The 15,562-nt window shown below is 33.6% G+C and overlaps 3 protein-coding genes across 4 annotated transcripts in view; 1 reads left to right on the top strand and 2 right to left on the bottom strand.

Annotated features, from left to right (window-relative positions):
- Positions 1-5,535: 5,535 nt before the first annotated feature.
- Mocs2B (Molybdenum cofactor synthesis 2B) lies at positions 5,536-6,106 on the bottom strand. The gene has a single exon (XM_075300264.1). It carries the CDS (start codon positions 6,104-6,106, stop codon positions 5,651-5,653), a length of 456 nt encoding a protein of 151 aa, XP_075156379.1. The 3' UTR covers positions 5,536-5,650.
- Position 6,107: 1 nt separating this feature from the next.
- Positions 6,108-6,563, bottom strand: Mocs2A (Molybdenum cofactor synthesis 2A). The gene has a single exon (XM_075300265.1). It carries the CDS (start codon positions 6,463-6,465, stop codon positions 6,181-6,183), a length of 285 nt encoding a protein of 94 aa, XP_075156380.1. The 5' UTR covers positions 6,466-6,563; the 3' UTR covers positions 6,108-6,180.
- A 2,566-nt stretch (positions 6,564-9,129) lies between these two features.
- Zdhhc8 (zinc finger DHHC-type containing 8) overlaps positions 9,130-15,562 on the top strand; it is a 249,807-nt gene continuing 243,374 nt past the window's right edge. The window contains exon 1 of one of the 2 annotated variants that reach the window (XM_075303064.1): positions 9,130-10,716. In XM_075303064.1, the coding sequence (XP_075159179.1) occupies positions 10,625-10,716 (92 nt within the window). In that variant the 5' untranslated portion in view covers positions 9,130-10,624. The remainder of the gene's footprint in view (positions 10,717-15,562) is intronic. The other variant, XM_075303063.1, reaches the window with a different exon arrangement.

Below are 15,562 nucleotides of genomic sequence, written 5' to 3'. Positions count from 1 at the left end.
ACCACAATTGGAAAAATTTCGCTAGTTTTTCGCATTTTTTAATTTTGTATGGAGTTTCAACGCGAAAACCGAACAGAGTACCGCCCTTTATGTTAAATGTGTTTTAGTCGTATAAATATTATACATGGAAGAATTTATAAATTTTTATTCAAATGAATAAACATTCAAATAATCGTGTTTTACTTGACTACAATGATTCCTTTAAAAACTATCGGAAAATTCACTTTTTCTAACAGTTTGAAGGGGATCTTATTGGAGTCGTTCTAAATTTATCGGGTATGTTCTGGATTTCCCGTCATATAAATTTCACCTCTCACATTCATTTCCCCTCAAAATTTTTTTGGTTGTTCTGTGTTTCCCGTGAAATAAGATTTTTCGAATTCGCCTACCAAAAAATGAAAATCTGCAAATCATATGGTTTGCAGAAGAAAAAGTAAACAAGTTGTTTAAATTGCTGTCATAAACTAAGTATTTTTCAAAAATTTTGGAAAAAAAATACAAAATGTATGCTTCTTTTTTGTTAATGGTTAATTGTACACGAAGAAACTCATTTTCTGAAACACGGGTTCAAAGGCAATTATCTTTTGTTTACTTTTGTAAGAGTTAAGAGCCGAGCTACTAATTTGAAGATTTAAGACGATGCGCAAAAACTTTTAACGCCGTTAAGGTAGGTACTATGTTCGGTTTCCGAAGCGAAATCCCATACAAAACCAAAAATGCGAAAAACTACCGAAATATTTTTTCATTTGTGGTACTTTGTTTTTTTCGAGTTGAAAAACTGACATAAAGAGCATAGTCCCTAATTAGGTCGGCTTTAAATCCTTCCATATGTTGAGATTAGTTAGTTCCAAAACATGGCGCCATTTGTAATGTGAATTAAGAAATAATTGATTTATTCAAATGATTTGTGTTAAATTAGAATACAAAAGTGGTTCGCGTTGTTATTTAAAAATGCAATTAGATTGACGAAATAAAAATAACGGAGTGCTATATGTATATAACATATATAACAGCATCTGGTTCTGTAGCCGTTTCTGCCACAGTAGCATCTGCCCTCACATCCCTGACACCCACAATTGCAGCCACTACATCAGCTACAGTGAACAACTCCAACATAGCACCCTCAACACTGCCACGACCACAGTGGCTGTGACCGCAAATATTGTATTGCAACAACCAAATACAACGGCCGCCCAAGTAGTGAGTGGTCCCATTGGGGTGGCAGCAAATACTACTCCAACATTAGCCACTATTACTAATTCTTCAAATGCAATATCGACTGTTGCTGCCGTTAGTAATACAAATGCAATACTAATGCAATGGTGGTTTCACAATCATCATCGAATGTTGTTGTTCCCACCACTACAATGGCTTTAGCAGGAGCTACCGTGGGACTTAAGTCTGGTCCAGATATTACAATGACATTGAACCGTATAAATACGGCAGAGAATGAAGTTGATGTGGAGGAATGTTTACCAGGTGATGTTGTTAAATTGGATTTTGCTGGCGAAGAAGTGGCCGGGTGAAATTTTACCCCTAAGGAATGTCTTCTAGGAGTTTCCAATCGGCGACCGGTGCCCGTTGGAAACTCCGCCTATTACAACAGTACCATCATCGCTTCAGCCATCAGCAACAATAGCATTCCATCAGCGTCATATTGTAGAGATACAACCAGGCCACCATTTATCATCATCCCCTGCTAATTTAGAATTGACTAATGTTATGCTACATAATGTTTGCACAGAACACGAAGAAGTAGAAGAAGCTAGTTGTCATAATACTGCAGATGTAATCGATGAAGATTTCTTTTTTAAAATATGCTTAAAAACGATTTCGTCTTATCTCTGTAAACCCAGTGCTTCTACATTCAACACCCATTTTTTACAAAGAAATGAATTGTATTTTTTTTTTTTTTATTATTTTACCGCTCCTCGTAATTGCTCCCTTTTCTATTTGTTAAGCGAGCTCGTTTTTTGTGTGTAAGAGGCGTAAATGAATGAGAACTGAACAAAAGAAATGTTAATGCAATTTTAATTTTTAATGGAAACAACATGAAAGCTAAATATGAGAAATGATAATTAAAAATTTTTAAATATAACAATATTAATGAAAGAAAGCTGATAATCCAGAAAAGAAAACATTGTGTTCTAGGGTCTTTAATTAGTGTATAAATGTACAAATTAATAAAAAATCATAATAAAATTATAATCGAACTTGTTTTATTTTTATATACCGGGGTATAAGTAATTGGGTGGTCTTATACGTTTTATACTTTTTAATATAAAATTAGTAAATTTTTCTGAACAAAGTTATATCCAAAATAAATGTTTATAGCAAATAATTAAATAATTTTTATTTAAATAGCAAAATAATTTTCTTGTATTCATCATTTGTCCAAAATGATTGCGATAGGCTGGAATGAAACGATTTAATTTCGTTGTGGCTTTTAAATTTCAGTTAGCGGCATTCTTGCATTTTATCAATTCAAAACACTGGTTGAATTTCATAACGTGACTGAAATAGTTATTGGAACTTATACATTGGGAGAGTATAACATCCTTCAGTAAACCAGCCAATTGCTTCTCAATGTATTAATTTCAGTCAACGAAGAGTCTGGTATAGAATACTAACATCCCTTTGTGACGAAATATAAGTCGGGAACAGTGACTTTGGCTTAGGGACTACCCTTGAACTTGAGTTATGGGCTTAAGTTGGTTGTTCCCCCGATGTAACAACATTGGCAAATGAAATGGCGTTATTATCCTTTGTGGGAGCCGTGGTGGTGACCACTGGATTTGAAATTGCTAGTGAGGCGGCAACAGCATGGTATTGCAATGCGATTGTGTAGATATTGTGGACACCAACGAATTAAGTTTGTTGATGAATGAGTCCATTGCTGCGCATGATGTAAAAGTTAGCATAACACCGGAATTATATGTTTTTTTGATGTGCGTTACAAATTGACGGTATCCATTTGGAAAAGCTGAAGAAGACAATGTACCACATGTTGTAAAAGCTGTTGCAGAATGTGGTAAGACACCAGGAGTAGAGCGGCTGGAGCTTTATTCTTAACAATTATTAGTGTCCAGTGCTGTATGAGATTTTTTTGCAAAACAATCCAAAAACTGGTAGAAAAACACTTTTCAAAACAATTATCATGAATGCGTGTATGTAAACAATCAGCTGCTGCGTATGTATAAGTAAAAATAGTATGACATTTGGCGATGTTGTCAATTAAATTGAGGAGAAATAAACGCGGAATAGCTCCAAAATAGCCGTTTTCTTCGTTCGAAATGTATTGTCAACACTCTCATTTTTCAACGCGAAAGAATGGTTAAGTGAAGTTTTTTTCGTGCCAACAAACATAGTACCCACCTTTAGAAATAATCTTTATGTTCGCACTAAAATCGATTACAAATTAAATTAATTCGTTTTCATCGAATTACAAATTCAATATTGTCCAGTATTTTGTATTTTGTATTTTAAGTTTTTTAGTAAATAAAATAAATAATTTTGTGAAGAAAATATTTTTGTATCGACGGCGAGAACTCTTACCGCAGTTTATTATGCTTGACTGACTCCTGCGTGCGACGCTTTGCAGAAGTAATGTTGCCCAATCGTTTATAGAAATTTTGGGATCAAAATTATTGTTTTAATTTATTTTATTTGCTTCAAAAAAGTAGTTTATTTTTATTTAATATGTAAGACTAATCGTATTCATACAAAATTCGTTAATAAATAACAATCAATATCATTATTTTTCCCAATTATAAAAGTTTCAATGCGCTTTCTCAAAATCTTGCAACACCGTCATTTCGAACTTACATAAAATCAGCTGCTTTTAAACAACCACCAGTTTTTAGCAACAAGTGGAATGAAAATCTTGGTCAATTTGTGATACATTTTTAAATTTTGTTTTTAAGAGGTATTTCGTGCTATTTTATCATCAAATACTTATGAAGCACATAGAAAACATATGACAGATTCAAAATAAATGATTTACTTTGGTTTTAACAACATCACAATTTAACAACATCACCTGGTAAACATTCCTCCACATCAACTTCATTCTCTGCCGTATTTATACGGTTCAATGTCATTGTAATATCTGGACCAGACTTAAGTCCCACGGTAGCTCCTGCTAAAGCCATTGTAGTGGTGGGAACAACAACATTCGATCCAGCTGCTGGTGATACTATTGTGGATGATTGTGAAACCACCATTGCATTAGTATTGCATTTGTATTACTAACGGCAGCAACAGTCGATATTGCATTTGAAGAATTAGTAATAGTGGCTAATGTTGGAGTAGTATTTGCTGCCACCCCAATGGGACCACTCACTACTTGGGCGGCCGTTGTATTTGGTTGTTGCAATACAATATTTGCGGTCACAGCCACTGTGGTCGTGGCAGGTGTTGAGGGTGCTATGTTGGAGTTGTTCACTGTAGCTGATGTAGTGGCTGCAATTGTGGGTGTCAGGGATGTGAGGGCAGATGCTACTGTGGCAGAAACGGCTACAGAACCAGATGCTGTTATATATGTTATATACATATAGCACTCCGTTATTTTTATTTCGTCAATCGAATTGCATTTTTAAATAACAACGCGAACCACTTTTGTATTCTAATTTAACACAAATCATTTGAATAAATCAATTATTTCTTAACTCACATTACAAATGGCGCCATGTTTTGAAACTAACTAATCTCAACATATGGAAGGATTTAAAGCCGACCTAATTAGGGACTATGCACTTTATGTCAGTTTTTCAACTCGAAAAAAAAACAAAGTACCATAAATGAAAAAATATTTCGGTAGTTTTTCCCATTTTTGGTTTTGTATGGGATTTCGCTTCGGAAACCGAACATAGTACCTACCTTAAGAGGTATTTCGTGCTATTTTATCATCAAATACTTCTGAAGCACATAGAAAACATATGACAGATTCAAAAAAAAAAACGATTTACTTTGGTTTTAAATCCTTCATTTTGCAAATATGGAAGATTCCATTAAAAAATTGTCCGTGCAAAGTTCTCCCATCTGTGAGGTGAAAAGTTGCATGCAGAACAACCCCTACGGGAACAATTCACTGCAAGTCTTTCATGTGAAACCCAGAATATACACGTATATAAAAAGGCACACAATAATTGCACTCATGCGACGCTTTAATGTAGTAACTTTGCTTGGTACAACTTCTCAATAGTGACGGCGCTTTTCCGAAGAGTTTTGGATATCGTATGCGACTGGTTTGGACGTGGTGAGGATTCTCAGAAGTGCCGTCAAATTCAAAAGTGTTGGCAGGGTTTTAACCATTGCCCACGGTGACTCCCCTTTGTAGATGTATTACTACCTATTTAACTTTGTCATGATCTAGAACATAGATTTTTCGAATAAACTTGGCAACCCTAATTTTAACTTGTCAAAAAAATAGTTTGACTTTGACAGTCCCCAAATTTTATTTTCTATACTTTGTACGGTTGACTTCCCTACCGTCCCGTCCAGATTAGTGTGTTTCTGGTACTAATGAAATGCTGCTGGTATAACAAAATATATTTTATTGCACAAACCAACCCCTATAAACAATTCGAACACAGTTCTACATAACAGGTTTGCAATGCATAATACATTGCACTCGTATGTTTTTTTTCTGCTACGTCTTGTTCTCTTTGCTCTGCCACTGGCATTCTTTATTTTCCTTCCACATGCCTTCCTCGCTATCGTATTTTTCTTTTTTCCAAATAGGTACTCGTTTCTTAAGTTCTTCGATGGCCTCTGACACCGCATCTAAAGATGTTTTGCGGTGCGGAGATGATATAGCGATAACAACACTAGCCTCACTGACGGGAACCAAACCCAGTCGGTGATAAATAGCAATTTTAACAATGTCTGGCCAACGTTGTCTTAATTGAAGACATATATTTTCCATTTCTTTTAACGCCATGGGTTCGTATGCCTCATATTCTAAAGATACAACTTTCTTATCTTCGAAATTATCACGTGTTGTTCCCACAAATAATGATATTGCTCCACAGGAGCCATCAGAGACTAAAGTGCTGATTGAACCAACATCTAGGGAATCATGTGTAAGTAGCAAGTGGTTTTTCATATTCGTCTGGTGCTTTTGGTGATGTCGATGATTCTGATTGCCAAGGAGGGCTTCAAGTGATTTGATGTTAACTGTTAGCCACCACTTAAGGGAGGAATAATAGCAATTTCATCACCCTCTTTCAAGGTCAACTGCTCCACTGGATCAATATCACAATATGATTGATTGACAGCCAATACAATATGGGATTTTATTGCTTCCAAGTTATATAGGCTGCTAATTCGGTTCAATAATTCCAGTGAAGTTATACTACCAGAATCTAACGTATATGAAACTTCATCCACACCAGATAGTTCACGCGACTTTGCAAAAAACAATATCCGAATATTTATTTTTTGCGAAGAGAAATCACAGCTCATACTTGCGACTAATGAAATTCTAACATTCTAATCAACAGAATTAACAACACCTGCAGCACGATCTGATAAGACTGTAAAATCTCCAATTATACTAGCACGCAACGTAATTACGCAAATTATGGAAATTAACTTTAATAGAAAACTGTAGTGTTGCCAAAAGCAAAAAATGTTCATTGAAAATTTTTATTTCAGGTGGTTTTCCAGCGATGCCACCATCCCTGCCAGCCATTTTCATATTTTGTGAAGCGCAAATGGTTTCTTATAAATTATTTTAAAAAACAAAAATTAAATGCTGAAAATATAGATATTACACTTAAAGGTCGGTACTATGTTCGGCTTTCGCGTTGAAATTTCCTCGGTTACTTGATTAAAATAGCGCGATTAAAAGCAGATAATTTAACTCAATTGATACGCATTGTTCTTTTCATCTAGATTTGGTCAAGATTTAACAGGAATATATTTGTTTTCATTTATAATTTTGGTTGTTTTAGAAAAGGTAATTGCGAAAATAAGGGGATTTTAAACTCGAATAGCGAACATAGTACCGGCCGTAAAATTGTGAAAGGTATATTGTTTTTGACATTCCAAATGGAATAAAGTGATATTTTTCAGATATTTTGAAGACATTGATCAAGGTTAAACACACTGTCTGATATGCGCTTTACAGACTATCAGTTATTCCGGACGACAGTGCTCGTGTCGAACATATCCCATATATTGTGCACATTATAAGTTAAGTCCGAAGGCATAATCGATACTGCTACATGTTTATGGGATCGATAACACATTTACCGATTATTTAGTCATCGCCGACAAGTCGTATCGATCCGACACACTGTAAGATTCTTTACAAACACCGACATTCCGTCCGGAATAACTGATAGTCTGTAAAGCGCAATAGACGCTGGTACATCAGCAGAATATAGCAGAATTCCAACATATAACTCAACATCATTATATTCAATGTGATTTTGGTTGTAAAAAATTACGGGAAGTATTTATATTTTTTGTATTCACATTAGTAAACATGTAAGCAATCGCGTTTTACTTGGCCACAATAAAAGAATCAACTATTCTGAAAGTCACTTTGTCTAATGCGCTTTACAGATTATCAGTTATTCCTGACGGAATGTCGGTGTTTGTAAAGAATCTTACAGTGTGTCGGATCGATACGACTCGTCGGCGATGACTAAATAATCGGTAAATGTGTTATCGATCCCATAAATATGCAGCAGTATCGATTATGCCTTCGGACTTATAATGTGCACAATATATGGAATATGTTCGACACGAGCACTGTCGTCCGGAACAACTGATAGTCTGTAAAGCGCGTAAGGGGATGTTCGCCAAACATTAGCAAAAACAAATTTATTTTCATAAATAAAACAAGCACTTCTGCAATGAAATTAATGAGGGATCGCTAATTCAGCTTTGAATTTGTATTGTTTCTTAAATTTTTTATTATAAAATGGCTTTACACCTAACTTTTCGTTCATCTTCATTGGTTGTGTTTATGCTTCTTTTTATTTCTTCATGTTGTTATCATAATTGTTCGTGCGTTGTGAGGGTAAAACTTGAACGAACACACAACAAATAGGCGAACCTCTGTCGTAGTGTTTATCCGACCGTAAGGTCCGCTTTACAGTGTGTCGGATCGATACGACTCGTCGGCGATGACTAAATAATCGGTAAATGTGTTATCGATCCCATAAATATGCAGCAGTATCGATTATGCCTTCGGACTTAACTTATAATGTGCACAATATATGGGATATGTTCGACACGAGCACTGTCGTCCGGAACAACTGATAGTCTGTAAAGCGCATAACAGATTGAAGGGATTCTTACCCTCTCAGCATTTCAAAGTTCCATTTCATCCTCATCACTACCATAGACTCGTAAATGTCACTACAACAATTGCCAACTGTGATGGGGAAGCATATGAAAAAGTACAAAATGTACATGAAAGTATTTTGCCATCACTACTGCTAGAAGGGCCATTTTATATTTTGTGAAACGCCAAGAGCAACTAGCTTATTCAAGGCATATTAATATAATATAATAATGTGTCTTGAATCCTGTGTTTATTGGATAAAGATTTTTTACGTTTAAGGCCGGTATGCACCTCTAGCGAAAAATTTCATTCCCATAAGAAATGCATTGCTATTTATGCTAACGAAATTTTCGGTAGCGTTCAATTTCGTAAGCTGGTACGCACCTCTAATGAAAATAACAAGGTTGTCAAAAGCATATTTTGGCAGCAAACATTTAATTTATTACAATCATTGTGTGCGTAAAAGTTTTAAAAGGTCTGTAAATAATAAACAATTTATTTGAGGAATATTTGAAACATATATTAACAATTTTTAAAAGCGATTAGCTGGTTTGTGATTTGTGTACACAGCCCTCTTTTTTTGTTGTAGACTTAAATAAATTTTTGCTACCGAAAATTTCGGTAGAGGTGCATACCGGCCTTTATGTGTGACTACCTGCAAAGAGCAATTCGAACAATTTACATCATGCTCTTAACCTGACAATATGGCAACTACATTAATATTAATCGATTATCGTCCCTTAAAAATCGTCAATTGCAAAATAATTCAACGATTGGGAAAGTAAATAATCTTTTATCGAGTAACCTAGTCATCGATTTCCCATTCAGTACTTTAGAACAAATTAAATAAGGAGGAATTAAAAAGTTTTGTTGTGTAGTGGTTGAGTATGTGGAGCCCCTCTTCTCGGTGAAGTGTGAAATTAGAGATGCAAATATGATATATTTAATTAGAGGATCTAAAAAATAATCCAATTTTCATTATGCATTTGTTTGTGTGTTTGTCTCCCACTCTCTATCCCGTTTTTTTCTCTCGGCAGCATAAGTGCGAAAATAAGTGAAAAAAAAAAATATATATAAAAATAATGGAAAAGTGAAAATTGTGGAGTAGCACCAAATAAACGTCACGGTTAATCGGAAAAAATTGAAAGGGGTGTGTTAAAATCGAAGGAATATGTGCGAAATTTAAGTGAAAAGAGTGAAAATTGTTCGGGAAGACCGTGGAAAACCTCTGACGTCGAAATTGTGTTTTGCAAAATAGCCCATGAGCTGCTTGGCATTGCTTTTTTTTGCTTTCTCGGATCCATACACAGTCAAAGAAATAGACAACGACAACAACAGCAGCAGTAGTATATTTGTGTAACAAAAGAACTGCTCCTGCTTCTAGTCATCATCGTACCGTCATTGTAAAGGCATCCTTTTTGGAGGGGGACGAGGACGGACGACGACTACGGGAACGGTTGGTTAAAGGGCTGGTGGCAAAACAAAAAAAAAAAAAAGAAATAGAACGTCTCGTAATACCTCGTCATTATTATCTCGTCCGCCGCCTTCTTTGTGGAATAGCAGCAGTAGTCGTCGCCATTGTCATTGTGGTTGTCGTGGTAGTTTTTCTCTTTTGCATGCTTTTGTCCTTTAATGTCTGGATATTTGCTTCATCGGTGGCTATGTGTGTTGTTTATTTCCACAGCCCATGAAAGTAATACATATGTCAAGGGGGTTTACTGTAACCATATCCAGTTTGACCGATAATTAATAAATCTAGTCTCCCAGAGAATAAGACGCCGTGGATGATTTCGTGAATGCATTGTAAAAGAAAACCAGAGTAAAAAATCTGCAAAACAGTCGAGACAACTAATAAAAATCTATAGAATTATTAAAGCAATTTCTTCAAACCAAAGTAAATTTCCTTGACTCTTTGTTGAATCATCATTCACTGTTCCTTCTGCCACAAAACAACTTTACAACTTTTCTATATAAATGCGTGCATAACGCTGCTTAGACATGGACTTACTTACACCTGTTCCTGTTCTCTGAAATATAGAAAATAAAAGCGGCAACATTAACAAAATTGGCAAAACTAACTATTTGGAATCGCCATTTCATCATTCTCATCGTCGTTTACCATCACAGTGGCCGCCGTCATCATCAATATCATCATCTTCGACCTCATCACCATTGTCATCCTCCTTAACGATCAACGACGACGAAAAGAACACTAATTCCGTCACCACCATTAGCAGCATTAACGAGAGCAGCATCAGCACCAGCAGTGATTGTGGCAATAGAGTAAGAAATTACAACGACAATCCCCACACCGAAGACGGCAAAATGCCCAGATGCGATGTTAAAACACGTTACATTCCTGCGACTTTCGCCTGGATTTTATTATTAACCACAACATTTCTCTTCTTCTTTTATCCGTAAGTATCAATAGCTACAATGTATGTCTTTATCAATATTGTTACAATCAAGGCAATTATGTATAGATATATATATGTACACCAGACACCGACTTTTAAGGAGCTATTGTTTGTTGTGTGCGTTGGGGTATTTGTTTTTTACAATACCCCTTTTTGGATAATCTTGCGAAAAAAATCCTTTTATCAATTTGCAAGTAAAAATACCAGTTTCAATAAAAATGTACAGTAAAACCTCTCAATCTTGGACACTTTGAAAAACCGGACATTTCTCAAAAATGGGCAATTGGGCAGAACATTTTGTCAAAATTTTATTTCTATAGGAAATTTTGTCAAAATTTTATTTCTATAGAAAATTTTGTCAAAATTTTATTTCTATAGAAAATTTTTTCAAAATTTTATTTCTATAAAAAAATTTTGTCAATATTTTAGTTCTATAGAAAATTTTGTCAAAATTTTTTTTCTATAGAAATTTTGTCAAAATTTTATTTCTACAGAAAATTTTGTCAAAATTTTATTTCTATAGAAAATTTTGTCAAAATTTTATTTCTACAGAAAATTTTGTTAAAATTTTATTTCTTTAGAAATTTTGTCAAAATTTTATTTCCAAATAAAATTTTGTTAAAATTTTATTTCTATAGAAAATTTTGTCAAAATTTTATTCCTATAGAAAATTTTGTCAACATTTTATTTCTATAGAAAATTTTGTAAAAATTTTATTTTTTTTGTCAAAATTTTGTCAAAATTTTATTTCTATAGAAAATTTTGTCAAAATTTTATTTCTATAGAATTTTATCAAAATTTTATTTCCAAATAAAAATTTTGTCAAAATTTTTATGTCTATAGAAAATGTTGTCAAAATTTTATTTCTATAGTAAATTTTATCAAAATTTTATTTCTATAGAAAATTTTGTCAAAACTTTATTTCTATAGAAAATTTTGCCAAAATTTTATTTCTATAGAAAATTTTGTCAAAATTTTGTTTCTATAGAAAATTTTGTCAAAATTTTGTTTCTATAGAAAATTTTGTCAAAATTTTATTTCTATAGAAAATTCTGTCAAAATTTTATTTCTATAGAAAATTTTGTCAAAATTTTATTTCTATAGAAAATTCTGTCAAAATTTTATTTCTATAGAAAAATTTGTCAAAATTTTATTTCTATAGAAAATTTTGTCAAAATTTTATTTCTATAGAAAATTTGTGAAGTACCTCTTACCCCCATTTTCATAAAGCTCCGTTAGTGTTCCGTTAACTAACCAACTTTTAAACCATATTATGGACGAAGCTGTCATCTTGCCTTTATATTCCATAGGCCAGTTAGGAACTTAACTGACGAAAAATTTTCAGTTAAAGTTAACCGGAGAGAAGATATTTGCAATTTACTTTCTGTTAACTGGCAGTTAAAGCCTAACGGAGCTACATGAAAATGGCCGTTAGTTGGGAATACTTTGCAAAATCTATCAAAACATCAATAATTCTACCAATCTAGCAAACAGTAAAAAGTTGACCATTTGTGGTAAAACTCTACCAACTGTGGCAACCGTGGTCTACTGTTGCTAAATAGAAAAATATGGGGTAAAGTCGATGGTAAAAACGGATACAGCTAAATGTGTTTGGGAGTCTCAAAATATGGCCTGGAAAAAAGTGGAGGTACTGCTCCTCGAGAGAAAAGTGACCACTGTGGCCATATGGAAAAAGATGGGGTACCAGATTTTAATGTGAAAGATGGATCTTTTAGAGGTTTATCCGATGTTAAAAAGAGATATTGCAAAATGTGTTTGGGAGTCTCAATACATGGCCTGGAAAAAAAGTGGAGCTACTGCTCCTCGAGAAAAAAAGTGACCACTGTGGCTAAATGGAAAAAATTCAGATTTATATGCGAAAGATATGGAGAAACGTGGTAGATCTTTTAGTCCCCTATTCGATGGTAAAAACGGATATAGCGAAATGTTTTTAATTTACAAAATACGAGTTGCAATAAAAAAGTATGTGCGATTTTTAAATATTTTAGTTAGATGAGATGGTCGGATTTGTAGAGAACTCAAATTCCACATACATATAAGGATTGTAACCAAAATAAAAAATTCAACTTTTTAAAAATTTGAAAAAGTATTCTATTTTTTTGAGGTTTTAACTTTTTCAGAATTTAGAAACCCTGACATCTCAAAGTATTGACTTTTTCGACAAAATTGCAAAAAAAATTAGAAAGCCCTATTTTCACCTTTTTAAAATTTTGATAAGTGTAATTTTAAGATTTTTCATTTATCAAAATTTGAAAATACGAAGGTTGCCTTTTATATTTCGGGATTAGAGAACAAAAACAAATATTAGTTATCGAATATCTCCTTATTGTTTTTCAAACCATTTCCTATTAAGATTTATACACTTTTACATGCGTTTGAACCAATTAACGAAGCACTTTTGCCACTCTGATTGAGGTATCTTCAAATAATGCGTTCTGAATGTATAATTGATACAATTAACTTTTTAATCAAATTTGGAAGACTAATTCAGTTAAAAAAAGTGCAGATTTTTTTTTTAAATTTTTAATTAGAAATGTATTTCAAACAATCACTTGTTAATTCAAATAAAAACTCTAAGCCAATTCAGAAAGTAATTAAAAATAGTTACCTTTTTTAATTGATAAATTAATTGAGTTTTGCAATCAACATCAATTAAATTTTTAATTGAATCAATTAAAAAATTATTTGAAATTTGCTGAAAAAATCAATTAATTTTTTAATCAAGAATTTTTTCTATGCCCAATTAAAACTGTGATTGATACTATCATTTTCGTGATTGAAGACATTTCAATTAAAAAATTAATTGGATCAATTAATTTGGTGATTGAATCAGAAAAAAAATTTTTTGTGTGTAGTGGTACGATTGCGACATGTCCAGATTTTCCGAAAAACAGACGATATTTTGTTCGGAAGTGCTTCATGCGCGAGCAACTTTTGTTGGTTTTTGCTCATCTTGAAATACTCATACAGTCGACTGGTGTTTACTTTGGGGCTTACACAGGCAAATCCACGATTCACCACCTGTCACGATGTCATAGACGCGTTTCGAAACACCGCAATCTTTATTTTTGGAGCATTTCTTTCGACCAAACGACACGAGCGTTTCTTGGCAAATTGTGTGGGATCCAACGCGACATCAAATGTCCATCAATACTGAATGTATGCTGGTCCCACTAATGCCTAAGGTTGTCCCATTCTCACGATTGCTTACATGATGAGCTTGCAATATCAGTTTGTCGCACAGCATCAATGTTTTCCGGAACAACAAAATCAGTTGTACGACCTTCACGAAATTCGTCTTGGAGTGAACTACGATTGAATTCACCATACCATCGATAAACAACGGTCCTTGAAGGAGCTTCATCGCCAAAAATTGAATTCAACTATTCAATTTTGTTGAGTCGAAAGATGAGTTAATCCACGTCGAAAATGTTCACGATTTAATGCTGCTGATGCTGTAAAAAAGCGCTCGTATGTCAAACCGAAAAAAGCGCTCGTATGTCAAACCGATCTGAGTACGTATAATCTCAAAAATGTCAAGCTTTACGATAGAGCTGTCATTTGTGTAAGATGACTAATTAAGTACTTGCAACTGAACAAAACTGAGGAAAATCCTGCCTCAGAGATATATGACATTTTTTACTTTACGTGGCTTGTCGGCATGGCTGTCGTTGATTTGTGAAAAACGTTCAATAGGCAGTAGTAACAGGCGTGTCGATAAGTTACGTTCTTTTATTTGACAGATTTCAACATAAGGGTTGCCCAATTCCGAAATATAAAAAAGGCAACCCTCGTATAGAGATTGTAACAGAGAGAATAAAAAGACAAGAGAACGAAACTGTGAAGTGAAACTGCGTTAGTAGTTTCAGAATCTTTTCATTCTATTAAATTTTTTGGCAGACATTTTGAAATTATAACTGCCGATACCTTTATAAACAATTTATCAAAACAGCGCTTCGACTGCAACGTCGTTAATACCAACGCTGCAGGCATTGTGCGACATCTATACGGTTGACATTTGTTGTTTTTGTAGAAGAGAAATTTTTGTCCTCTTCTATAGAAATAAATTTTTGACAAAATTTTCTATAGAAATAAAATTTTGAAAAATTTGCTATAGAAATAAAATTTTGACAAAATTTTCTATAAAAATAAAAATTTCACAAAGCTAATTACCACAACAATTTAAAGAAATGCTGCAAAATAAATTTTTTCGATTTGGTAGTTTTTTGGTAAAATTTTTTTTAAAAAATTAGTAGATTATTTCTGGCTCGAGTGTAGAGGTGTGCACGTGAGTAATATTACTCACGCACACTTACGACGGAAATTTCTTACTAACGCACACTCACGCACACTCACGCACGATATTGTTTGGAAGGACTCACGAAAAGAAACTTTGTACTCACGCACACTCACGCACGAAAATGTCGTGACTCACGAAAAATACCGTGACTCACGAAAAATATCGTGACTCACGAACAATTTTTTGAGTAATTACCTTAGCGACGTGTCTGAAAACTTGAGCACTATTAAAATCGAGAGCGTTATTACACACTTAACATCCCAGGTGTCACTAAAATGTAAATGAATTTAACTATTAAGCGTTTTATGTTGGTGAGCGGGATTTGCTATAGAAATAAAAATTTGACAAAATTATCTATAGAAAAAAGTTTTGACAAAATTGTCGATAGAAATAAAAAATTTACAAAACGAATTACCACAAAAATTTGAACAAATGCTGCGAAATAATTTTTTTCTATTTGGTAGTTTTTTGGTAAAGTTTTCTTAAAAATATGGTAGATTGTTTTTGGCTCGAGTGAATACGACT

This window comes from Haematobia irritans, chromosome 3, assembly GCF_050003625.1.
Source record: "Haematobia irritans isolate KBUSLIRL chromosome 3, ASM5000362v1, whole genome shotgun sequence".
Lineage (NCBI taxonomy): Eukaryota > Metazoa > Arthropoda > Insecta > Diptera > Muscidae > Haematobia > Haematobia irritans.
The sequence above is the reverse complement of the archived record's forward strand: the minus strand, read 5'-3'. Positions and strand labels throughout refer to the sequence as shown.